The sequence below is a fragment of the Nelusetta ayraudi genome, unplaced genomic scaffold (assembly GCF_046127955.1).
Source record: "Nelusetta ayraudi isolate G7.1 ecotype Tasmania unplaced genomic scaffold, CSIRO-AGI_Nayr_v1 ptg000016l, whole genome shotgun sequence".
NCBI classification, from domain to species: domain Eukaryota; kingdom Metazoa; phylum Chordata; class Actinopteri; order Tetraodontiformes; family Monacanthidae; genus Nelusetta; species Nelusetta ayraudi.
In genome coordinates, this window is record NW_027466066.1 from 5,237,336 (window position 1) to 5,264,700 (window position 27,365).

At 47.5% G+C, this 27,365-nt stretch overlaps 1 protein-coding gene across 2 annotated transcripts in view; it reads left to right on the forward strand.

Annotated features, from left to right (window-relative positions):
- Positions 1-27,365, forward strand: part of prkcab (protein kinase C, alpha, b) — a 73,694-nt gene that overhangs the window by 34,804 nt on the left and 11,525 nt on the right. For both annotated transcript variants that reach the window (XM_076024112.1, XM_076024113.1), the window contains exons 4-5: positions 20,260-20,371; positions 21,889-22,017. In XM_076024112.1, the coding sequence (XP_075880227.1) occupies positions 20,260-20,371; positions 21,889-22,017 (241 nt within the window). The remainder of the gene's footprint in view (positions 1-20,259; positions 20,372-21,888; positions 22,018-27,365) is intronic.

Consider the following 27,365-nt stretch of genomic DNA (forward strand, 5'->3'; position numbering starts at 1 on the left):
TTATCCATTTGGTGGCAGAAAACCTTTCAAAATGAAACTTTTAAAGACGGGCCAGCAACTATTCCGACTGTAACTACATCCAGTCCTCGCCAAACAGGTCACAGGTCATGAACAAAAGTGAGTATTGGTTCAAAGTCAAAAGTAAAGAACATTTCACAGGCCTGGCCAAGAAACTGTAACATGCTGATCTTTTCATGTATCCCTGGAAAGACGCACACAAATAGAGGTTTGTGAATGCGGACGTTGATGCAGAGCAGCAGTAGCTGCTGCTGCTGCTGCTGCTCCAGTCTAATCATGTTTGTTCGAAGCAGAAATCCTTATGGGCTGTCGAGGCAGGCAGAGGTCAAAAGAAGAGACGCGGAAAAGCCGCTGCCGTGGTTTCACTTTGTTCCACTGATCTGCGGCTGACAACAGAGAGGCTGCGTACGAGGGACAATGCTAGAAAGTAATCACGCGGCGGCCTTGAAAGCGTTCAAGCCCATGGAGACCAACGCAGGCAAAAAAATATCTGCAACACTTCAGAGATACACACAAGAAGACGTCATGATCCCCCGAGTTTGTCGGGTGTCCCACCTCCTCCCCCTCCTATGCATTGTACATTTTGTTCCCCCATTTCTACCGAGATAAGCCTGATTATATGGTCACACTCATGCCTCCTCCGACGGGACCGTTTCTTTCCCTCCCATGTCAACAAAGTTAAAAAGAGAAGCGGGAGCGTGTTTGCGAGGCCGTCTCCTCCCCTGTTGTCTGTGCGCCGAAAAAGAAAACACGCTTAGCCGCGTGATTACGTAACAGTGTTTATTCGGTGCGTGCGAGGCAGCCTGCGCGATGAGCAGACCCTGCTTCCTCTTCCCCTCTTATTAGCTCGCGCAGCTCATTAAAACCTCCTCGCAGGTCGACAGTGACAGAAGCCTTCTGCCGAAATAAACCCCACAGGCTCCAACGGGAGGGGCAGAGCGCTGAGCAATTAAGAATCCAGAAAAGATATACGCAAAAAAAAAGAGTCTCGCAGTATCTCTCTTGCTCTGTCTCTGCGGAGTGCCAATAAAGTTTAAGGACTGTGGGAAAAAATAATTTCAAGCGGCCGTATTAGCGGACGTTACGATGATTAAAACTGTCAGCGAGTTTCAGCCCACACAGGCGCTGCGTTGCAAATGGCCCACTCGCTTTCCCATCGCGTTTTTAATAGTCAATGGGGCTAATGTAGAAACACTTGCTCGGGCAACAGCTAGCGGACATAATTAGCCCCGCAGAGCTTCGCGGCCTGACCTCGCGCATTTGTCTTGAATTCATTCCAGATGACGGACAAGATAAAAACGAAACCTCCACACGTGTCCAACCGCCTCGTGAATAAGTGATAAACGGGAGTAGGTCGGGCGGTTTCAAGAGCGGCGGGAAAAGATGCTTGAAAGCTGTTGGTGTTTTCCGTTGGGAGAGGAGGCTGAAAGGGAGTCGACTGTTGGAGATGTGAGTGGGCCGTGGAGGGAGTTCGAGTCAATTCCTGTTGCAAGAGCTGGATGGACAGACGTCGGTCCCAGACGTTATCCCCATCGCTATCCTTCGTCTTTTGCGTTGGCATGGACCTTAAGTAATGTGTCCTCTATAGCAGTGTTTTTCAACCACTGTGTCATGGCACGCTAATTGGTCTAAAAAAAAAACAACTTTCCATTGTCGGGTGCTTTAAAGGAAATGTGAGCTCTTTTTTTTCTTCCTCAATTCTTCCCAGGATATCAGTTTTAAGGGCATCTGAACAGGCCCAGGTTTGGCACTGAGTGAGTATATATAAATGAAGACACTATTTTGTCATTATTAGCTTTAAAAGTGTCAATTTGGTATTGTAAAGGTGAATATAACTTCTCACCAATTCATATTGACGCCCCTTGCTTAAACTGCCCATTTGAATTCTTGTTGTTTTCCCGACCGGTCGGACTGCTGACTCTCTGCTGCCCCCGACGTTTTTCTGTGGCGTTGCCCCAGCTCGTAAACTTTCCACTGATGCGCACGATTACGGCTGAAGCGGCTGCGAGGAAAAGACAAAAGTCTGTGTTTGGACATCAGGACGGCCTCCTCGGTGTCAGAGCCACTGCACCTGATTCGATCTTTAAGAGCAAGACTGGGAGGAGGGTTGGGCGGGCGGGCGGGCGGGCGGGGAAGACTCACAGTCTGAGGCTCGGCAGCGCACGGAAAGCGCATTAAAAATACCTCATGCACACACACACACACACACACACACACACACACACACACACAGAAGGGTTGAGCCCTCTGGGGGAAATGTGAGGGCAGCAGTGGGGGAGGGAGGGGCGGTGTATTAGTGTCAACTCTCCTCACATGAACCTGGGGAGGAGGAGAAAGGAGAAGGGGTGTGTTTATTTATTTATTTGTTTGTTTGTTGGGGCGGAGCCGGAGCAGACGGAAGAGAAAAGGTGACAAGTGTGTAACGCAAAGACGCGGCTGTCGTTTCTGGATGATGACAGGCGCTTGTTTTTTTGGGCATGTTTTTCATCTTGCATGTCCAATCATCCAAAAAAAAACAACAACGACAATGACAACAACAACAAAACAAATCTGTTTTTAGTCGCAATAGACAATATGACTCACCTCCATCACCGTGGAACGTCTCCCCACCCAAAGTAAGATCAAACACAGATGACTGGCAGGGACGGCGATGCTATGAATAGATGTCCGACAACAGCAGTTTGTCACTGTTGTTCTGCTCGGCGGCGAAGAAAGAGGCCCGGAAATCGCGGCGCAAAAAAAGGCGCGGGAGCGAAGGAAGCTGTCAGAGTGAAGGGCAGCGGGCCACACGCTGACACACGGGGGTTTGCACAGCTGCTATTGACTTTTATTCCCGGTCTAAAGTCTGACTTTTAACACCCGGCCAATTAGAACGCAGCATGGGTCGCACACTGTATTTCTGTCCGAGTCCCACTGAGCCTGAGAGAGACAGTGACAGATTCCAGCCTCGAAGTCCGACAGTCAAACACGAAGGGCGTTGTTGTAAAAGATCGACGAGCATGGTTGTGTGTCTGCTACGCAGTCCATACCGACGCACAAACCGGCGAGGATGTGTGTTTAACTGCTTGTGGACACAAATGGCAGAAAAGTCTGAAAATGATTCAGATTGGAGCTTTTTTTTGACGATGAATCCGAGCAAACTCGGATCTGAAACCGCAGCAATTCAATTCAGCTTACAAGAATTTCCATTTAGTGATTGTGGAAATAAAAAGCTGACGACTGTAAGGGAAAAAATGGAAGAAAAAATCGCAAGCTAATAAGCATGCTAATAACTAGAGTGACTTAACTTCAGTTTGTTATGACAGTGTGTCTTTTTAATTTAACCAACCGTGACTTAAATAACAGTCGCAAATTTAGCCATCACCTTGCTTTTCTTTTAGGTGTACTCAGAGTCACACACACACACACACACACACAGACTCAGACGGATAGCTGCCCTAGAAATGTCAGTCTACACCGGCGCTTTTTGTCTGCCGCGGCAGCAAAGAGAGCAGCGACTCAGGAAGGTGGACTGAACTCCGGTGGACTCTGGCATGTTTCCTCTCCCGGCGCGACGCGCCGCTCCTCTGTGACCGCCGCGCTCTTTTCACACTAACCTTGTTTGATCCCCTCTTCTTTTCCCGAGCCAAACTTCCTCCGTCTGACTGCAGAACTCGGGCCTGTTTCCTTGGGCCGGCTGCCCAGAGGGTTTGCTACCTACTGGAGCGTCGCTAATGACTGATTGGTTCCGTCTCTCCAGATGGACGAGTAAACAAACCTGTGCGGAAGGTGCTAGATTGTGGGAGCAGTTAATGGGCATCACCGCCAGCATTGCAGCTGATTCTTTGTACCCGTTTAGCTTCTTGTAACTGGAGCTAATTAGGGTCTTATCTGTTTCCAAAAGAGATTCCATCTGTAAGAATGAACGTGGTTAAATTGTGTTATTTTTGTTGCTGTTTAGTGTAGTTATTGTACTGTTTTATTGGGATGTGTGCTGAGTTATTGATATTTTGTTATTGTCTTGGTATTATATGTATTAAGATGTATGGTTGTATTGCAAGTCTCAAAAATCACGTTGACCCCACGGTGAATAGCTACTGCCACGCTGAAGGCTAACGGGGATTAAAACAAAACAAACAAACGTGCACCACCGGCCGCGACCAGCAGGGCGACGCCATCTGGCTCGTCTAACACCGACGAGCTCATGACGCCGCCAGAGGTGAGACGAGCGCCGGAGTCAGAAAAGGTCTCGGCAGGTGAAAGAACTGGCGTGGCCCTGAAGTCGGGTTTCACTTTGGATAATAAATGCGCACAACAATGCGCCGCGCAGGATCGGAGATTATGGATAACGTGGATTTAGCATTAACCGTGTATCTACTTCCTGTTTAAATGCCACTGCCCCGGCTGTGTCTCGTTCCTCTCTGGCATTTAGCAAATCCCAAAGTGACGTCAAGGTTCATTTTGTTGCCAGACTCGCCAGCAGAAGAGCAGATTAAGTTCTAAGCCTGGAATCAGGGTTAATTTACAAATAATGAAAACCCACCGTGAGTGGACGGGTCGAGTATCAGTCCCAAAGATTAGGTTTCCCCCCCCGCCCCCCCAATGTATTTATTCTGAAGTCAAGTGGATTATTTCCCCCCTCTCGCCTGCCTTCCTGCCCGCCTTCCTGGTGCCCTCATTCTTTCTATTTTCCTCCAAGTTCATCACTTCTTTCCTGCAGCCGCTGCAGATTGCTTCCATTGTCGTTCAGTCATCACAAAAGCAACTGCAAATACTGACCAGGGACGGCGGGCTGCTTCGCTGTCATAAACACTTGCACACGCTGCAGGTGTGTCCTTACTTTAGCTTGTGCTTTATTGTGTGTGTGCGTGTGTGTGTGTGCGTGCGTGTCTGTGTGTTTGTTTGTTCTCTTTCCACACTGAGTGGGACTTCTGTGCATCCAGCTCTCACACAAATAGCTGATTACGCTACACCACTTCATAAATATTAAGTTAATGGGGAGGGAAGTGTTTCCCACTTCACCTTGTTACCTCCACTGACGTATCATCTCAGAGAGATGTAGACAGCGTCTCTGCCTTTTTCACACACAGTAAAGGTGGACAATGTAACCTAAATCTCGGTTTGGACATTCTGTATTTTTGCACCGTACACAGATATTTGCAGAACCTAGCACACCCTGCTGCTGAATTTGTTACTGTTAAGATGTGGCTCAAAAACACAACCTCATTTTTTGGGGGATATCATTGTGATCTATGTGGTTTTATGTTGAACTCAGGGGCCTGTAATGAGGCGTGACTGCATTCAAATGACATTTTATCATCAACATTTTATCCACCGGCCTCTGAGATTTGAGATTGAACCGTTCAGTTTCTCTGATGAAGAATTCTTTTCTAAAAACCAACCGAATGAGATGGGTCTCTCGAAGAATATTAAACAGACGGGCGACTGCCGAGGCAGGCAAAGGTTTAAGGTCAAGTGCGAGTCTGAACGATTAAATGACAGAATTGAGAGCGAACACAAATCCAAGCGGAATGAAGCGACTTACAAAGACAAGAGAAAAAACTGGGAGCAGATTGCCACCTTTTTTTTTTTAATGTGACAAGCGGCTTAGATCAATAAAGTCCAAAAATAAAGTCAATTTAAAAAAATAAATACAACAATGACTCTCAACATGACGCAAATTGCAAACTACACGTGCAAAGACCAATTGCAGCCTCTGCAAAGGCAGGATCAGAGTGAAAGGTAAAAGATAACAACACACAGCTTCAAAACGGGGGGGAAAAAATGGTATTCTGTGGCGACGGTGGCGGAGTGGGGGGGTGGGGGTGATTTCAAAGGGGCCCTGTGACACAGTGCCGCTTTTGAGCGTTTCTATTATTGGATGTGGAGCGGTGCGGCTCCTCCGTGGCCTCGTCAGCGGAACGACGGGGAAGTGGTGGCAGTTCATTTTAAGGTGCAGCTGAAGCAGGGCAGTCGGATTTCGGGGGGGAGAGGGGGGGAGTGGGAGGGGAGGGGAAGGGAGGAGGTTACGCCGAGGTCCCCGCCTCCTCCCGCCAGCCGCGAGGGGAAGTCGCCTCGTACATCTTCTCCAGCCCCTCCTCCTCCTCCTCCTCCTCCTCCTCCTTCTGCACCCATCTCTACCACTCCCCCTCCCCTGCCTTATTATTATTTAGCGCTCAGGGGTTGTTGTTTTTTTTATTTTTTTACATAACACTCTATTTACAAAAAATCTGCCCCGCGGCGCAGACGGCTGCGTCCCCTGGGTGAGTTTAGGTGTTTAGCCAGCGTGTGCGTGAATGTGCGTGTGCGCGCACCTTCAGTCTATCGCCACTGGGGTGTTTGGGGGGGGGGGGGGGGGGGGGGGAGTGTCTGATTCAAGACTGCCTCCCGTGAGAACCGGCACACTTTCCATCCGACTTCGCCGTCTCAGGTACGGAGCAGCGGAGCCACATCTGCCGCTCAAAAAGGGGGCGGGGGGGAGAGGGGGAGTCAGACGCGACAAACCTCTTCAGTGTGAACCGTTGTACTGTCACTCGGAAGAAAAAAACAGTGTTTGGCGGGCGCCAACGTCCCAGCTGTTTGCAGGGAGGTAGACCTCGTCCAAGTGCCGCGCCGGGGCGGGGGTGGGTGGGGGGGGGTGAGGAGTCTGAGAGTCTGGGCTATTATTATTACATGTGCATACTCATTGTTTCTGCTGCAGACGGCTGGACGCGCGTAAGCCAGCGCAACATGAGCAGAGCGGGGGCGAAGATTAAAATCTCGAGGCCAGATGACCAAATCTTTCCGACAGTAATGCAAAGTTTTAAGCCAAGATTTAAAAAAAAGAAAAGAAAAATACTATTTTGTGACCCAGAGAGGAGAGGGTCTCAGCCACCTGCGTCTGCCGTCCGCATTACTCCAGTTCAGGTGAGGGTCGGAGCGTGAATCTCAACGCAGGCGTCCATTTGCCATTTCCAGAACCTTTGTGACCTTTGTGACCTTGAGATACGATAAATTGCTCTGTGCAGAATTACCTGTGGGATCTGCAAACCGAGAGCTGGGGCCGTCTCGGCCGCCCATCCGGTGTGTTGCTGACTGAGCCGACGACACACAATTATGTTTTTTTTCCTGAAACCCGGGACCCATTATTTTAATCGCCACAATTATTATTATTGGACGAGATCGTGGCCGTGAAGATCGTGACCATCTGTTGTGGGACTCAGTCCACACTTCACTTATCAGGGCCATATAACAAGGGCTCTGGCTCAGCGGCACTGGAGGGATAATAAGGCAGAAGCACATGAGAGGCATTGATATCATGATGAGTGTGATGTGGTTGTACGCGCACACACACACACACACATACACACGCACGGTGGGCTCCTGTCATGTTCACCACATAAGAGCTCCGGCAGCAACGCAAGGCCTCACGTTTCGCCACGCCCCTCGGTGCCCTGCGCCACCGGCAGGAAGTCCCGCCCTCTCCGAGCCCCACCGCCGGCCTGACTCATCTAGCGGCAAAAACTCGGGTGAAAGAAGGAGTGGAGAGAAAGCTTCTGCCTGCATTGGCCACTTTTGGGATAATTAAAGCTGAGTATTCCTGGGACGCTCTTGCACGCAGTCAGAGTAAATCCAAGGTTTTCACAGAGAGGGAGGAGGCGGAGGATTGGGCGGGGGTGGGAGAGGGGTGGGGGGGTGGGGGGGGGCGGCACCAGCGGGACACCTTAACTTAGATTAATGCCACTGCATTCCCTCTACCCGCCAATTAATCTCCTGCTTTTCTTCCTTCTTTGCTTCGCTTCGTTCCTCCTCGTTCAGCTGTTCTTTTCTCTGTTAGCTGCTCTGCCTTACCACACTTTCATTTTCCCTCCCTGCGCCTGATCTACTAAAGGTTTGCGCGCGCAATGGCGTTTTGCGTACGTCATTGCACTGTGACAAAGCCAAGCTACTAAGAGGGGCGCAATCAGGGTGGCACCTTTCAAACAGGTGAAATAGCACGCGCAGTCCATTTCGCGAGTTATCCGGCTATATCCGAGGTCTTTGTAATCTTCCCTACCGTGTCATCTTTGGCTCCGCCCCCTCAGAAACCTTTCGGCCCCATTAAGCTGTCAGCGATCCCGTCCTGCCGGCGTCCGAAAACGCGGGGTGCTTGTCCGAGACGCATCATTCTGACAGGAACAGATCGGCCCCGCAGCTCCCGAAACCTTTAATATTGTCTGAGTCGTTCAAGCTAGCGGCCGCCTCCGACTCATCAAGTGGCAGACGTGTGAAATATTCACACGTTGACCAGGGACGGGTTGAGGTGTTTCGCTGGACGTTCGCATTGAGAGCAGTCGGGATTACGTGTCACCCGCGAGAATAGATACGTACTCTTGACGCATTCTGAGACGTCCTCATTATTTTTTCGATCGGCCAGCTGTCACAGCGTTCCGTCCTCTCATCAGCGCACGTCGTCAGCAGGGAACGTGTCGAAGGCAGATGGATTAACAACCTCAACATGTGTCGGGGCAGGAGGGGGCAGAGTGGTAATAGGAGAAAATAATGTTGTAAAGCGATTGTAACTTTGTCTCTGAAGGGAGAAACCGAGGCTTCTCTGGAGGGTTGTGAAAGGACTGGAGAACACCCGGTGAACTTTCCCCAAAAGTTTAGCCACCGGACCCTACCAACAGTGCCGGCAAAGTTGTTGCAGAGACTGCGTCAGCATGGGGCGTTACTGCGAGGGAACAACCGGCAGGAGAAATTTGTCTTTCGACAATCGATCGCTTAACGTGCGATCGGCGGCGCGCTGACGGGAATCCGGGGGATTAAAGGCGCACATCTGGAGTGGAGCGGGCAGAGCCAGCGGCCAGAGAGCCGCTTCATCAGAGACCTGCACTCCTCATATCATCAGTGTTATGTCCCGTAATCACGAGATTGTTGTACGGTTTTAAGCCACACGAGGATGCTCCCATATTGCTAACACCCAGTGGATTAGCGGCCCCGCCGCCCGGCCAGCTGTTGATCTTTTGCCTTCATCCCTAACGTGGAGACACCAGGATGGAGGTTGCGGTCGGGGCACCGGTGAGCAGCGGAGGCTGGGAAGCTGCACTTTTAGCGCCCGCGCCAAAGAAAGCCATTGAGATGGACACCCAGCTGCGTCGCTTATGTAATTGGAGGGACTTAAACAGTGTAGGGACACGTGCGTGCATGCGTGCGTCTGTGTGCGTGCGTCTGTGTGCGTGCGTGCGTCCACACGTACTGGCCATCGAGCGGCACAGCACTAATCGCCTGCTGTTTGGAAAGCAGACAGAAACGTTGCGGGCCAAAGTGGTGTCGTCGCCAGCAACATCAGGGCATAATCCCCACGCGCACACACACACACACACACACTCAAAAGGCGCAAACACAAACAGAGGCTGTATTTAAAAGAGTTTAGCGCACAAGCGTACACACAGTTGGTCACGGCAAATTTTGAAGGGCACCACTCTATTTGTCCTCGCTGGGCTGAGAGTGACCACGCTGTGAGGGGATGGAGTGCATTTTTTTTTTCTTTTTGTTTTTTCTTTTTGAAAAGAAAAAAGACGATCAAATCATAATTTCCAAAACCACCATCCCTCGTTAATATAGCAGAGTTCATGGTTTATTTTGTGAAGGAAAATGGATTGGACACACTCTGTGTCTCTCTCCAGCTTCCCGTGCTGTTGACAGCAGCATCTCCATCGGTCATCTTTCAAAAAACAAAAAAGACACTCAAAATAAGATAATGTACCATTATTAACGTACTACACTTACAACTACGTTTTTGTTATTTTTATCAAAACAGATCCGTGAGAATTCGGAAATGTCTTTCGCTGCTATTCAATGGTCTCACTGGAAACTTGTGGTGCTTCCTCATCTCTCTCGCCTCTTGGTGCTTCCTTGCTGCGCTGTGGAGCTGCCGTCACCTGCACACGCCTGTCGAGTTTTCCGTGTCAAGTAAATGGCGAAGGTCAGACCTGAGCTCACGGAATTCACTCTGGTTCGCTTTGTTTTCAGTGTGGCTTAACATTTGCAACGTTTTGCTGTCATCACTCGTAATGTAATGAATCTGGTGTATACACGTACGTTCCCATACATCCTCCACATACACACACACACACACTCGATGTTGTCGCAGATGGCCGATCGCTTTGGATTACCGTGTGAGTAATTAAGCCCCATGCTGATATCTGGCTCTGGCTATCTTACCATCTTATCGGCACTGAGAGAATTGATGTTTGTTCGACCTCGCTGACGTCAGAGCTCGGCGGCGTATAAGCGACACGTGTTAGAGCCATTGTCGCTGCCACCGGAGAGCCGTCAGAGCCATCAAGAGAGATGTTATTAGATCCTTGGGGTGCAGATTGTAATTTGAGCATCAGAGCATCAAAAGCTTAACTGGAAGCTTGATGGCCAGCGGCTCATGAGATTTTCCTAGAGTTCAATTTGCGGTTTAAGTATACGCCGAGTCTATATGCTGCAGTAGATATATATGTATATATATATATATATATATTTATATATATTATTTATATATGTTATATGCATGCACATATGCATATGACATCCAAGAACACCTCCTCGGGAGTGTACATTGTGCACTAGTTTGTAGTTGGCCACCTGAGGCCTGTCCTCCTTGGAGTGCATCCACAATGCAGCGGTAAACCTGCGGCTAAGCCAGTGGTTCTCAAACTTTCTCTGTCACGCCCCACCTTGGAGGAAGAAATCTTTTCATGACTGAGAAAGTTTAGCTGTTGAGCCTTGTCAGACTGACCCGCGTAATGTTTTGTATGAGGAGTTTAAAAAAACAACAAAAAAACAAAAAAACAACAACAACGCTATTTTTCCCCTGGGAGCCGAGACCGAGCCACCGGCAGTGAGCAGGAAGAAAAAGTGAGAAGGAACAATTGACGGGTATTATTAGCTTGCAATTACTCTTAGCGTGTCTACTTTGCGGCTCATTATTTTTAGTGCTACCTGCCTGCGAAAGGTCGCGGCGCCGCTGCTGCTTTTTCTCCTCAGTTATTCCATTCACTTAATTTCTGTCTGCGAGGCGTCGCTAATTGGACATGTTTGTAGACAGAAAGTGGTGGGAGTGACAGCGATGCTTCATTTGCTTAGTCTCCATTACTGACACACGCAGAGAAGAGAGGTGCCTTAATGAGTCACGTTTACTGGGAGAAGTTGTATCTCATCACTCGAAACCTATTACAGCCTCCGAGTGGAGCCCAGCGAAGGATCGTCCGTCCTCATTCACGTCTACTCCTGGTGGTGATCGGCCCCCCTTTAAGCCTTGAGGCAAGTGCAGCCCACACTTGGTGGAGTATAATGATGACAGCAGAGGACTTGGAAGTTGCGCTACTTGGGTTTTATCACCACTGATTCATTGGAGAATAAAACTGTTGCGTCACCAGCTGTTTAAATAAAAAGGCGTCCAGTAAGGTTCGATCTTGTCTGCCAGGCACTGATTGATCAATGGAAGCCAAATACCGACTGACATTTGAAGGTGCAGCACAAAGGATGTTGGCGCTTTTCTGTGTCAGAGAAGTGCAAAATGTACATTTGAAAACCAATTTACAGAAGGAAAGAAAAAAAACTCTTCACATACCACTAACAAGAAAATCGCTGACATACTTTTTTTGTAAAAGCACTTTTAAAATTCATGTTTCGAGGGGATTGACTGGATTTTTTTTTTTTTTTTTGGTTCAGAACATCCGGATGTTAAAATTGCATGTAAATTTTATTCTTCAGGCTCAGAACCCACATAAGCGCCCAAGTGAAGTTTTGGTATTACAGTATATTCAGCACACTGTGCACCACCCGTGGCGTGAACACAAGCCTGTTCTTTGTCACTTCCAGTTGCACACACCCAGAAGCAAGTGCCGATTTTTCTCAATGTGAAGCCATTCAGTTCAACAACAGAAGTTTAGCGCCCAACCAGCCGTGCTTGGCTTCCACGAACAAAAGGGTTTAGCCCGGATCCCTGTCGCTCCAAGTGGGACTCTCCAATCCAACTGCCTCTTGAACAAGTCAACTACCAACTGAACAACTCAAGCCTCTCAAAAAAAAAGCCATTTAGCTCGGCGAGTCGCTGAGTGCAGGTGGACCCGTCGCGTCGCCGCAGCGTCGCGTCTCCTAAATGGAGCCTGACAGCTGCAGCCGCGGAGGCCTGCGGTCAGAGGCTAGAGTGCCCTGAAAAACGATTGTTCCTCCACGGGTTGAAAGCTCCCCGGTTTATTTTTTTATTTTTTGCGAATGTAGCGACAAAAGGCGCGGCGCATGTGAGATGGAGGCCCACACAAAAGCGAATCCCGGCCTCTCTAATTAAACACCATGTTTGATGATGAAAGATGGGCCGCTATGAAAGGATTTGAAATTGTTTTTCTTTTTTCGGAGGTGCACGTTAATGAATGCGGGATCTTTCCCCTGCTGGTGATTGGAGTGTAACGCGGACGCATTTAGGCCTCCGACCCCTGGGGTTTGTTTTTATGACCGCCGATGGAAAGCAGCAGTCGATGTTAGCTCAGTAGCTCCGTCGTCTTTGATTCACTCCGACTCTTAGGATAAGCTCTGTTTTCCACGTGTGGTATTGAGCTCAGACACGCAATGACAGTACTTGAGTCAACATCATAATAATAGCACAAAAGGAAGGTGTACATACACACACACACACACACACACACACACGTTGAGTGAAGTGGCTCCATCCAAGTGTCATCAATTTCCTTGACCCTCTGCCATACAAGTTCATATCATTTTTAATTTTGACATTTTGCTCCTTGGATGTCTCTTTTTCAAATGTATTTCTCCAAACGATAACACTGAACTAACAAATAATATAAAAATATGGGACTGGAGAAATATGGGATCCCCGTATGGCTAACGTCTAAACAATCTTCATGATTACGGACGTAACCCTGAGGGTATGACAAGTGCAGCTCTTTGAGAGACAAAAAGCTAAGATTACCGTAACAGTAGAAGTGACCTAGACTTTGTATTTTTTGGGAACGTTCTCTGAAAGTCAAGATGGTTGTGAGTGAAATCAGCAAATGCAGAAAAGGCGGCAGGGAAAAGTCAACAAGCAGGACACACAGCACACACAGGGGGCGCTGTGTCATCTCAGCTGTAGTTCGGTACTCAGTAATACTTGTTGTTTCGTCTAACAAGATGAAGGTTGCATGCGGCTCTTTCCAAAAGAAAAAAAATAAATCAAAGCGGAATTCCAAGATAAAGATTTCTTATCAGCCGACTGGTGCACGATCATCTCTGTAACACGCCCACGCACTTCATCATCGTGCATGACTTAATCCGCCGAGCTCACATGGATATCACTGGCGTTGCTCCCTGTGCCGTTCGGCGCTAATGAGCGCCACTCACATCCTCCGTGTGCGAGCGTGTGCGTGTGTGCGTGAGAGAGAGAGAGCGTGCACGAAGGGGGCACTGTGTGGGCGCGTCAGCCCATTTGCATACGTGTGCAAGTGGCATGTTTGATATAGTAACACCGTTTGATGTTTAATTCAACCGCGCAGAGGGAAGAGGCCGTGGTTGGTCGCAGGAGTTGGAACAGCGCGACTGAGGCGACGTGGACACACACCCGGCGAGTTCGAAAAAACAGCACGGCTCATACGGATGGGAGGTTGGGGTGGGGGGGGGGCAGACTTGCGCTGACACAATTTCACAGCCTCTCATATCGTACTCATGATATTCAGTACAGCTGCAACACTTTCTGCTGCTGAATTAAATTACAGAATTTAGTAATAGTTTGCGGCGTGAAGTAAATGCAAATAAACAGAAATAAGTCAGCCTCCATAAAAAAAGAAGAAACGCGGTCAGAGGGAAGGAGGGAAATATGGAAGTTCCGTTCCGATTAAAAAAAAAGACAACTACGCAGAACCTTATTTTAACTTTCAGCTGAAAAGCAGTGCAGTTGGCTGGGTAGAGGTGGTCGAGATCAGGCCCGGCGCCTCCGGGCCGCTCCAGTTGGCAGGTGCTCGTCCCTGAAGAGCAGCACACGTGTGTTTTGTGTTACCACAATGTTGCACTGAATTTTACTTTGCATTTCGCTTCCTGTTTGCCTAATGGGCCAAGAAAGTATTTGCTTTATAAAAAAAACAACAAAAAACAAAAAACAAAAGCTGAGTTGAAGACCTCTGACTTATTTTGGTAGTTTGAGTGGGATACATTAAGTTGGTTCCTGCCAGACTCGCTGAAGGCTATTTGCTCTGCATATTCTACAGCGTTAACCACGGTTAACAGTATGTTTTCAAATGTCCTAGGCATCGGTCTATGAAGCTGTATCTTTGACTCGGATTGGGTCTAGGGCAGGCATGGGCAAACTACGGCAGACTACGGACTACGGCTCTACATCACAAGATTTTAATGCTCGTGTCTTCTTCTCCGTTTTCAGCGCATTTCTGCGTCAGCATTACAGCGCCATCTACAGGCATTTCGGTAGTTTTGCGCAAACACTAGCACATTTCTCGATTTTCCAAAAATGGATAAGCACTGCATCGTTTTCCTACGCGAAGATGAGGCCTTGAACGCCACCGTGTGTTTGTGTGTGTGTGTGTGTGTGTGTGTGTGTGTGTGTGTGTGTGTGTGTGTTTGCGCTCGCCGTTTGATGAACCTGTCACAAAGGCGCAACGCGGCGAGGCTTCGGTGGGAACGCGTCTGAGCGCGACGGCCCATTAAACGCTGGCAATCCTCTGTCGCCGCGGCTCGTTTCGTCGAAGCAGACAAATGGCCTTCGCCGCTTTAAACAAGCTGCCTCTCGCGTCCCCACAAGCTTCTCCGTGCCATCTGCCTTTCCTGCCCGCGGCTCTGACTCCCCCTCCGCTCAGCCGTTGTGTCTGCCGTATCTCCCGACACTTCCTCCGCCCTCCGCCCCCCCCTTCCCCCCCGCCCGCCTCCGGCCCCCTTCGTCTTTTCTTCCGAGTCACAGCTTCGTTATCATTCTCATCAGTGTCGTGAGAGAGATTAGTCCCGACGAGACGACACGATTGATTGAACGGAGTCGGTTTCCAACCTCCGGGAGGCGGCCGGCGCCTCACTTCACGCAGCACAGTGCGCACTCGGTGTACAGACAATCCATCACCGGCCTGTCTGATTTCTCCTCGACTTGAGCGTTTATTTAGTATTCTCTTGAAGGCTTGAACTTGATATTCCCTTTAAACATGGCAAAGCAGTCCAGTGCAGGGATAAATAATCAACTAGCAAATCTCGGATTCAAAGAACTTTCAGATATTTAACCACCAATGCCAGCAGTTACCATCAGTTGCAGTCCCGCAAAGTTCAATCAATGGAAATGCTGCTCATGCAGCTGATGGTGACTTTTGCATATTCCAGATGTTTTTATTTTGATAGAATTTTTTTTTTTTTTTTCCAATTTCTGTCCATACATTAACGGCCTCAACAGATCAACTTTTGTGCCTATAGATTGCCATCAATAAAGATACAATGAACGAGAAGCAGTTGTGCGGTCGACTAAATTGAAGTAGCCCATGTCCGAAACGTGTTCCCCCTCCACCAGGCGGAGCGTAGAGTACATGTTTGCAGTTTTGGCAGGTGAGGCGTCAAATCCTCCCGCGGTGATTGACAGAGTTGGCAGCGGACGCGAGGCTGGTCGCCGAGGTGGTTGGCTGGCAGCTCCGTCGCCGCCCACCTACACACCCACAGACACACACACACACACACACACACATACATCTGAGCTTCCCTCCGTCGCAGTCATCCAGCTCCAGCTTTGCTGCTCTGAAGAAGAGCCACTCTTATCTTTTGTCTCTATATTTCTTTCTTTCTTTCTTTCTTTCTTTCTTTCTTTCTTTCTGTTTTTAATCAAATGTGACCATTAGTGCATCAGGATATCACTTTATTTCTTAATTAACACCCATGTAACTTCTGGGCAGAATTCTCTTCACGCCCCTTATAAAGGGGGAGGGGAAAAAAGTCACAGCTGCCTCATTATTTCTTCGTGTATTTTGACTTTTTGCTTCATAGGAGAGATTTTACCTCCAGGGTTGAGACACACGTCCAAATTCACAAACTGACGAGGTCATTTTTTCCTTTCTCTTGTTTTGTTCCTTCTCTCTGTTTGTGTTCTCTCTGCTGATTTTCAATCTATTGCAGACTTTTCTCCAACTCATTATCACCATAGCAACTGACTCAGTTGTTCACTTAGTCCCCCCCCCCCGCCGAACTCCGCCACACATCTCACCCAACAACACAGCCCGGCCGGCACACACATTGTTTTACCCCCCCCCCCCCCAATAATTTAGCCTCCTTCCGTTTTTAAAATGTTTTTTGTTTGCCATTAATAGATGCCTTTGGAAGGAATAAATCCCATCAACAGTATCTGGGGACCATTATGCCTAACAGTTTGTGTTCTGCATAGTTTGACAGACGGTTTGGTAAAACAATAATCAGAGAATAGATCTTTGTTCGAAAAGCCAAGGGATACAGTAAACCTGACATTATCGTTTTGTAAAAATCTGTTGAAATGAAATGGTCCTCCACAGCAAAAATAAATGCGAGCACCTAAATTCTGCCTGTTCTGCTGTGAAACATCTGTTGACTGCGCTTAAGGGTGTCAGGAAAATGTGTTGGAAAAACTGGTGTTGCGCTTTTGCCAGTAATTATTGGTTGGTGCCAAATACGTAAACACAACTGGTGAAAAATGGTGGTGACTTACAAAACCTGGTTGTGGTAATGTGTGTCTCAGAAATGTAACCAACCCTTTCCCAGTCACACAAAAGTCAAACTTATGGAATACAATGTTGACATGATGTTTTTACTTACTGCCTCTGATGTTTTTTTTTTTGTTTGTTTTTTTTTTTGTTTTTTAACGGCACAAACAGCTGCACTTTATAAATCAGAGGAAAAACAAGCTCGTCGCGATCCCGACACCATTAAATTACAAAAAACCTTGCGGTTTATCCAGCAGCGGCGGGGGCAGAGGAACAACACTCATTAAACACGTCCTCAATTGCGTCGACTGGTTTCCGGCTGTCGCTGCCACTGTGTAAAACAAGGAGGCAGCGGCCGCGACTGTTACGGCCCATTTACTCGAGTCAAAGAAGATTGTTTGCTTTACAGACACCGGTTGTGCCTGCGGTCGGCGCCTGTCAGCAATTAAGAGATGACGCCGCACAGTTTTCTCTTTCCATAACAGGGGTGATTAAATCTGTGTAAACGCTGCTAATGCATTCAGATTCTCCATCCTTATCGCTGTGAGAAAGAATAGAAGGCCAGTTAGCATGAATGAAATGTGCAAAAAGTGACTCTTGTTCACCATTTAACCCCCGACACGTCCCGTCGCCCCCACCCTTCACTTTTTACCACCACCCCCAGTTCAAATTAGCAATTAGCTGTCGTTAACTCGCCCGTAACGCCAAGCCTCTGCGTTTGACTCGGGTCGCACCACCGGCTCCCTACTCATCCTCGTCCTCCTCCTCCTCTCCTGTCTTTCTGCTCCACGTGGCCCCTCGTTACGCTCTGAGGAGTTTGGCAGCAGCATCATCTCGCCTCACTGGAACCCACTTCCCCCACGGGATTCGTCCCTCGGCAACTCCGCCTCATAGCGGCAACGGCCGGCGTCCTCGCCCAGGACCAGGGTTTGGTTTAGCAGATATACAGTGCAGCACTATTAAGGCGGTTTGGAATTTGATTTGTCACACACCACTCTCCACGACTGACCCCGTTGGCCTTCACATATTTGAATGCCTCTTGATGATTTGTGAGTCACTGGGTTAGGCTTTTTGTTTTCTTTATTTTTTTAAACTGGCAGAGTTTCAACAACAGCACGTAGGACGTTACCACCTCCGGGAGGCTATAAGGAAGGTTTTTTCTATTTTCCTTTCCTTTTTGTTTCTGTCTTTTTTTTCATTTGTTCACGCATGTTTGCCTGTGCGCCTAAGTGAAGCAGAGAGACAAAAGCAAAGGATGCGTTTCCCTCAGTCTTCTTTCTGCTCTCAGGCATTTCACTCATGAGTGAACTGCTGCCTAACAAACCCAGAGGTCCGGAAGGCCACCCAGAGGACTCCGAGGAGCATTTGTCTCAGTGTTTTAGGAGCAAACGCCTCAGTCTTTCTTTACTTGGACAACATATTAATGCCATGCCATGGGGGCGGCTTCAATTCATTTATTTATTTTTATTTTTTAATGCATCGTGTGACATGAGCCACTGCTGATTAAAAAAAAAATAAAAAATGACAATAATAAAGTCCTGGACCGAGCCTTAACTCAATCGTAAGCTGGCAGTGTGGGCTTCGATGGACGCAGCCAAGGCTCTTGCCTCTACGAGTTGAAATGTGATGCACAGAATTCTGTTTGATGAGCCTAGAAAGGAACAAACTATGTAGTGCTGCAGCCAAATCAGGCCTCGTGAATGTTTGAGCATTACACTTGATTATTCAAAAATCGTTTGTCACTAATGCCAACTATGTTCTGGACACGAGGTAGTTTGTTTGTTTTTTAGCCTTCCCACATAGTAGTTTTTTTTTTTATAATAAAACTTAAAATGCATTGGCACAAACATAGACAGCTACTATATAAACTGTTCCTGTTGCATTCAGATCAACAGACACGGAGCTTTTACGATGTGAGGGACTAACTTTACTGCTTTACTGTAATAACCTTTATTTGTGTTTTTTTTTTAATACCAATCTATGAAGTCGAAGTAACTGCGCTCATGCATGCACACGTGCAGGAACCCCAGGGTGCTAGAAAAATCATATTTTCACACCCGGCCTCTTCTACCAGCCTTCTTCAAATGAAGCAAAAGGACTGACTAAAAGAAAAGCTACCATTTTATTTTTACCAATGGTTCCCAGGAGGCCATGTGAGCAAACAGGCAGAGACAGCGGGACGAAAGAATGCAAACAAGGCAAGACGTCGGATACTTTGATATTCGGGCATCTGGTCAGGAAGGGAGGGACAGAGATGGCTGATTGGGCTGGAAAAAGGCAGGAGGGTCACCTCTGTTTCCACCCCAACTGTTGTTCCGTATCTTTTTTAGATAAACAGAGAACATTCCAACATTGGAGGGAGATTTGAAGAAAAAAAAAAAAACACAGAGGAAGAGCCTGGAGAACAGACTCAGGGCACCAGGGTTTTGCATCCAGGGCGCCATCTGGTTTTAGGTTTTCTCTTTCTTTTTTTTTTTTTCGTGTTTGAATAATTCCCGGGGAGACACTGATGGGAAGAAGCCAAAACAAAGCGAGTTCACCAGAAGAGGATCCTAATTAGACGTCACCGCAACCCCTGTTGCTCAGACTGTCCCTCACAGCCCTTATTGTCATTCCCCGTTTTGCCTTCCGTCAATGTTCACCCTCCTCTTCCTCCTCCTCCTCCTCTTCTCAACACCGCAGAGCAATCTTTGCCTGCCTTTGCGCGCGTTTGCAGAAAGGAAAAGAAAAAATTCTCAATGATCCGAGCACACTAAGTCAATCAGTGGCCCGTATGTAATTACGCGCGTGACTTTTCTGAAACGTCTCAGCTTGACGGGGGCGACGTCGGCGGAGGTTTCCCCCGGCGTTGTTTGCAGGGCTTTAATTACAGCCGCCTGTTTTGTGGCGGTAAAAATTATCCAACCTCAGCAGAGAATCCATTTCCAGCAGATTTAAATAACTTACTCACGCCGGCTGTGCTGCAGTGAGACACTATTTTCTCCCCTTTTTTTTTTTCTAATTCGGCTTCACACTCCTGAGATTTCTTGGAAGCCCACCGGAGCGTCGGGAACCCCCTACTGCTCGTTATCTGTGTCTTTACTCAGCCGCAGTGCCAGATGTTCAGGCCAAGATGAAGAGTTTCTCACCCTGCTCGTAGCCACCGTGTGTGTGTTTGTGCACGGAAAACATGTGGAAAAACCCAACCAGCGCGGATGACAGGATGTCCTCCAGGAAAACAAGGATAGTCCCCACATCGGGCGCATCGTCGGCCCCACTGTGTATATTCTCACGCGTCGATAACAGTCCGTTTTCCAGCAGCATCTTTCTTTCTTCTTCCATCTCTTCATCCGTAATGACAATACTTGCAGGTGCAGCGCATGTGGAATTTTTAAGTCGAGCGCTTCCTCGCAAAAGGTGAAGTTTTATTTTAGGGTCACCTTCATTCATTGGCCAGAAGATTGTCGGGAAAGTTCACATTTCACATTTTGGAATCCTTTTTGACCCGAAGGACTATGCAGGCAAACTAACTTGATGAAACAGCAAGGCTGTGTTAATTAATGAAGATCCTGCCATGTGTTTAACATTCCTCCACCCTCCTGTGTCTTGTGTTTTTTTAAACCAGGACCCGAGAAGCAAGCACAAGTTTAAGATCCACACCTATGGAAGTCCCACCTTCTGCGACCACTGCGGTTCGCTGCTGTACGGTCTCATCCACCAAGGGATGAAATGCGACAGTGAGTACTCACCCTGCCTTAGTGTGCATGTGCGAGTGTGTGTGTCTGTGTGTGTCTGTGGTGCACCAGTAAGGAATACCTTGTGGCTTCCATCCCGCACTAAAGGCGGCCCTAATAAGAACTTATGGGAATAGACGGCAGCAAAGGGCCGCTTTGCCTCGCTGCCCCACCTGGCCCAATCCACGCTTTGCTCCCATTCTTTCCACCCACACTTTCTCTTTCCATACATCCGTGACCACAACCTGCAATCTACCTTTCTCATTCTGTCTTCTGATATTTTCCATATTTTTATCCCATCTTTACCTTACGTCACTTTCTGCCACGATCCTCTTCTCCATTAAACCCGCACCACCGCCCCCATTCAGTCCATCCATCAGTGGGCGGCACGCTAACTCGAGCTGACCCCGTGGAGGCCGTCGACATCAAGCACCGGTGCCTCCTTGTAATCTCGACAAGGACGGGACAGGGAGAGATGGATGACCGGTCAAAGTAGGACAGAGAGAAAAAATATTTGAGCCAACGCCGGGATCGGAAGGCGTTAGACGAGCAGGTCAAAACGCTTCATAAATTATTTGGAGTTTGCCGCAGATTTATTGCTAAAATCAATCTTTCCGCAGCGTCTCCATGGTGTCCGGCCCAGTTTTAACAATTATTATGCATCGTCCCTGTTGTTGAAAACAAGACTGGCTCAGGTTTTACTTTACAGTGTGGCGGCAAAGTTTACTGGGAAATTTCCAAACACATAAAAGCAGAGTTTCATTGTTGTTTGCCAAATTCTTTTCTCTTTTTTTTCATTTGGAAAGCGAGTGATGTATTTTTACTCTTACTGAGAATCCTCAGAATGGAAGCATTTCATCAGTTTCCTTTTGATTCCAAAACTTCTGAGCAAGCTCTCGTGTTGGCGAGTTGGCTCCCGCACACGAACGGAGGTGAGCAAACGCCCCCGGAGGCCGGCCTCAGGATGACTGTGCAATATATCACTGGTCCAGGTGAATAATGTGTTACCCGATGCAATATGTGTTGTTCACCGCGGGGTCATGTTAGTCTGCAGGGAGGTCGAAACAACCTGTTTTGTTTTGGGTTTTTTTAATGGCCACTCCAGTTAACCTCTTAACTGGCTGAAGAACGTTGTGCCGTTCCTACTAGCGCTTGATTAATTAATTAGTGCACGGGTCCACAAAAAAAACCAAATATAAACAAAATGGTATCGCTACCATGGAATCTTCAGGAAAGCTGGGAGCCTTTCATTTCGTTCGTCAGGAGGAAGCGGGTATTGAAAATGGATGGATGGATTCATTTTGGTTGGCTGGTTGTCGGGCTCCAGTTGTTTTCAACTGCTAGATTGTTGACTTCCTTTGGGCTCCACCTGAGTGCGACTCTAAAATGCGGCTGTGCTCTTCAACCCTGGTGACTTTTCCTCTCAGTGCAACCACAAGTGTTTAAAGTTTACTTTTCTCACCCAGCTAAGTAGCACTCTGACTTTTTTCAAATTTCTTTCTTTGTATCTTTCTTTCCAGCCTGCGACATGAACGTCCATAAGCAGTGCGTGGTCAACGTGCCGAGCCTGTGCGGCACCGACCACACGGAGCGCCGCGGCCGCCTCTTCCTGAAGATCGAAGTGGGCATGGACAGGCTACACGTCACAGGTCGGCATCACGTGGTGGCTCTTTCTCTTTTGCCGTCGCGTTACCAACATGTTACCAAAATGCACCCAAAGGGATCAAAGCCTGAAGACATGATCTCTGTCGCTGTATGTCCTTCACTCAAGCTCCTGTCTCAGCAGAGTGAAGAGGGGAGCCTGGATAGTTTGCATGTTCATCCAAGCGATTGCCGAACCATGTGTTTCACCCTGTGTGACATCATTTCACGGCTATTTCCAGTAGGATAACGTGCCGTGTCACAGAGCACAAAGTTTTCTTCTTGAACATCAGTCCAATAGATCACCTCTGGGATGGGATGGAACGGGAGTTCAATGCTGTGTCATTAGAGATCCAAATCTCTGAGGAATGTTTGCAGTGTCTCCTTAAATCCAAGGCTCAATTAAAGATTGAAGGCAGTCCGGTAACCGGTCATTGATGATGACTTTAAAAACAAATTAAAAGGAAGGTGAAGAGGAAGGAGCAAACCATACTGTTGCTCACAAAGCTGAAATAAAAATGTTTGTTACCTGTCTTTTTTTAGCGCCAAACAAATGGTATGCGCAAATTTGTTTCACCTGGGTAAATGGGACAAGAAACCTGATCATCCAACGTGATCAAAACTAATTACCGTCGCCCTCTAACACAGGAATAAACAGCACCCAGGTAGAAATGTAAGGCAATGCAGCACTGAGCACCTCGGACTGCAGAGGATAAAATCCCGGCTGCATTTGTAACGTGTGTTCCCAACACCTCCAAATTGTTCTGTCAGCCAAGAGCCGAACCTGGACAGGACGACCCGACAGTGCCGACACCCCTCAGGCACAGAGAGAGAAAGAGGGAGAGACTGCAGGGTCACTTGTGCGTGCGCACACACACACACACAAATAGAGGGTGAGGCAGGAATATGTGCTTGTTGTTGTTGTTGTTGTTTTTGTTTTGTTTTTTGAAATCAGCGCGACTCTGGCAACAATAACCTGCAGCTTCAGCAGGCAGACTTGGGAAATTCAGCGCCTTCATTAAAACCTGTGCTCACTTGTTCCCAAACACAGACAGGGACACGGGGACGGTGCGTTCAGGGGCATCAAACAGATTGCTTTTATTTATTTATTTATTTTGCGCCAGTTTTTAAGACCCTGCCGTGCACGACGTCTCGTTACCTTCTGCGGATGGCGCCATCAAACACGTAGACGCGGAGCTCGTTTGCGCTCTTCGAATATCACGCTTGTAGGCAATGTTTCCAGTGACCCCACCAACGCACTGGCCTGACGTCCGCGCGCGCACACACGCACCTGCGCACTGTTAACGAGCGCGCTCCAATAAAATGTTGCGCTAATTAAAAGTGAACTGTGTGCCTGCGTAGTGCAAAAGAGTGATGATGTCCCTATTTTGGGTTTTGAGTGCAGCACGTTGTCTTCTTCTGTTCACCGCAGCCTCGCATCAGCGTGGATTTTATCCTTTGGTTAGAAAATCCCTTTGAAAAGAGACAAAATCTTCCTCAAGAGCCACAGTGATAATGGCAGACTGTGTGCATGGATTTGTTTGGACTTTAGCATGATATATATATAGTTTTTTAGATGTATACATATATATATATATATGTATATATATATATATATATATATATATATATATATATATATATATATATATATATATATATATATATATATATATATATATACATATATATAAATATATATGTATATATATATTATTATTATTTTTTCTCCTGAGATGGCAGCAGCCTGAGCAAAGTGAAGACTCAGCTCCGGCTCCCGCAGACAAGCGGTGGGTCTTTTTGGTCGGCTGCACCGATGTGAACTTGATTAAACCTTTCCGGAAAAGAAAACAATCTTGCGCTCTCCCCACTGTCCCCCCCCCCGCCCCGCCCCCCTCCCTCTAATATTGACATTTCCTGTTATATTGCGCTCACACTGTCCGTACAGTGTATCCCTCTTCATCTCTACCTCTTATTCTTACACGACGTTGCTCCTTTTCTGTCTTTTCTGTCTGTTCTGTTGTTTCTGTCTTTTCCCTCCCTAATTCCTCCTCTGCTCTAAACACACTCAGCCTTCAGCTAAAGCTAACTGGTGGGCACAAACTGAGGTTTGTTCTGGGGTTTAAAGGGAAGGTAATCATGCACACATCCCTGCATGACCTGCCCGGATACGCAAAGAAACACACTCATAGGGCATCTGAGGACCTAGCCAAAGTGAACACGCAGCGGTTTGTGCGCGTGAGACTTCCTACTGCTGACGCGCTTGCCTCGGGTTTTATAAGCGCGGTTGAGCAAGATGCAGTTTTTTCTTTCTTTTCCTCTGTGGTGACAAAACCCACAAGACAAGTCGTAGGAAAGAGAGTCTATTTAATACTAGTTATTTGAGGGGGGGGGGATAGGCCTTTGTTGTGAAAGGGTGTCATTTTTATCCAAAACTTCAAATTATTTAAATTAAAGCTCTAAAATAATAAGTTGCATATTTTGCAGATAATTTTCAGTTTTATTTATCTTCTCCAATTAGTTACATCAACAAAGGAGGCCCCCGACAGAGACTTGGGTCAGGACACGTATAATTAGAAAAACTTGCTCCGGCAAACTTTCAATACATGGGGCCTTTTATCATTTCCCGATACTTTTGTTAACGCAAGTTTAATTTTTAAAGGCTCAGTTGTCGTTAAAAAAAAAAAAACAACAACAAAAAAACAAATAAATTCTGCTGTCACACACCGCACAGTATTTTGTCTCGACTGCGCCGTCAAGTTTGCGGCTGTTGACTAAGCACATTTTATTATCCTCAGTCTTTCAATTATTCACCCAAACTGCTCGGCCTGAATAAGACATGCCGCTGCAAGCGCTAAATGAATTCCACTTTTAGGGAAGTGTGGGTGAATAAATAGAGAAAAAAAAAACAAAAGAAACAAACAAAAAGCCTTAAGTTCTCGCCGCTCATTTCTTCCTAATGCCCGGGCGGCACTTTTGTAGATTTATTTTTTTCTTCCCGTAACTGCCTCTCCATGGAACATCAGCACACAAAAATAGAAATCTTAAATTCGTTCTGGTTCTCCCTCTCTCTCCTCCGTGTGTGTGTGTGTGTGTGTGTGTGTGTGTGTGTGTGCGTGCGTGCGTGCGTGCGTGCGTGCGTGCGCGTGTGTTCGGATCCCTAGCAGTTCACCGCAGGGATCCATCCATCTCCCACTCGGCCGCGCTGCTCTTTCCCCCAGATTATCAGGCGTTCATTGGTTGCACATGGCATTGTTATGCAATAGCACATTTGAATTTCAAAGCTTTTTTTTTTTTTTCCTCCTTGGATTGCACTGTTGCCCCACCGCAGCCCCTGCCCTGCACTGCACAACGTCATCTTTAGCCGTGGCATATTTCCAGAGATTGGGGTTGAGACGGAGACGATAACAGAACGGACTTTCTCCATCTGTTATTTTCAAGCTGTAAGGACACACTCACCTTCTCATCTCAGAGGATCCTGCATCTGTTGCTTCATTTTCTCTGTGTTTGTTGTTGTTGTTGTTGCAGCAGCACCCTCCACTTACTCTGCACAGCCCTTTTGCAGGATGGTTCATTCCGTGTCTTCCCCCCATATGAAGGGGAGCCCCGTGTCAGTGAGGCATCCCCATCCAGTGAACGGGTTTCAAATATTCTACAACCCTATGTGCGCCGTGCGTGTTTTGCCCCCCTGACACGCGTTTCAAGGCGAAGCGTCCCTCTGATTTCACTGGTAACCACACAAGGAGCAAAGGGAGGGAGAGAGGATACAGAAGGCGAGCAGCTCTCGTTGTATCTAAGCAACAACAGACGGCAGCAGTGGTCCTTGATCACTCCTGCGTGTGTGTCTGTGTGCGAGCGTGTGCGTGTGTGCGTGCGTGCATGTCCGAGGTATGGAGGGAGGTGTGTCACCTGCACAACCACATGTGCAACATGTGGCTTCCTAGCAGTCGCCTGTTCCTGTGGACATGCAGTGTTTTTTTCCCGGATGTGTGTTTGTGTGTGTGTGGTGTGTGTATGTGTGCATGTGTGTGTTTGACTCATTACTGTGTGCAGGGCTGGTGAAGTTGCCTGAGCATTGTATGGCTCTGCCGTTGCCATGGAAGTGACTGATGCCCGTAACGTTCTCAGCATGGGGAGGTGTGCGTGCGTGTGTGTGTGTGTGTGTGTGTGTGTGTGTTGATAACTTTTATTGAATGAGGGGCATTTTTTTTGTCAGACCAACTACTTTAAATGAGAAAACTACACTGCCCTCTACAGTGCAAAACTGGAAAAACACGGGAAACCTCAAGCTGATAGTTCAATGAAGTAATTCCTTCTTAAACGCCTTTATTAACTACATTTCTCAGTTATAAAACACATAATGCTGGTGATACGGGTGTGTTTGGGACCCAACTGCAGTACAGCAGACACACAGGAGATGTTGTAAGCGTCTTCAGTCAGGAATCAGGCAGGTCAAAGGGAGGCAAGGTTGACAACGAGAAGTCAGTCTGGAAATATTGCTGCGGAGCCTTGCACACGGAGAAAGGTAAAGAAAAATCTGGCAGGGAATGTGTGACGAGCAGGAGTCTTTATATATAACCAGTCAGATGAAAGCAGGTGAGCTGAATGGAGTCGCTTTGATGGGGTGGGTTGGAAAAGACCTAAGCGGGGAACAGAATGCCCAAACTGGGTTTTCTTTCATATCTATGTTAATTCATTAGGATTTTTTTGTATTTAAATACTAATGACTAACACAGAACCGGCAAATAACCTTCCCTCTCTGCTGGTAGAGATGAAAATGAATAGAGCTCATCTTCAATTTGCACCAACCATTCATATCAGTGTTTGCTTAAAGCGGCAACGAAAGCAAAAATAATACGGAAATAAAATAGCACCGTTTTAACAATAATGTTCAAATTTTACCCAAAGGGTCAAACGGATATTGTCTCAATAGACTCCAGTCTAATCTGGAGGATCTTTCCTTCCATGCTTCCAATGAATGAATACCTCATATTCTATCTTTTTTTTTCTTCTTCTTCTATCTTCTGATCAATCTTCTATCTTTTTCTGATCTTAAATCTCTCTTTCTCGCTCTCTACTGACACCCTCTGCCCTCTCCTCCCTCTGTGGCGCCTGGCAGTGGGGCAGTGGCAGCGTACAGTCGGCTCACTGGCATCTTTACAGAAACCCGGTTGCATTGGCTCACAGTGCAGTCCGGCACCTGTTGCTATGTAACAATGTCTCTCTTTTTCCTTTCGCCTCTTCCACCTGACAGCTATCGCACGGAAGCTGTCGCACCTCCAGCTCATTATCCGCTTACCTATTACCCGACGGCGTGTAACGAGTGAGCGGCACGAGGGCTCGTCGTCGCCCGCCA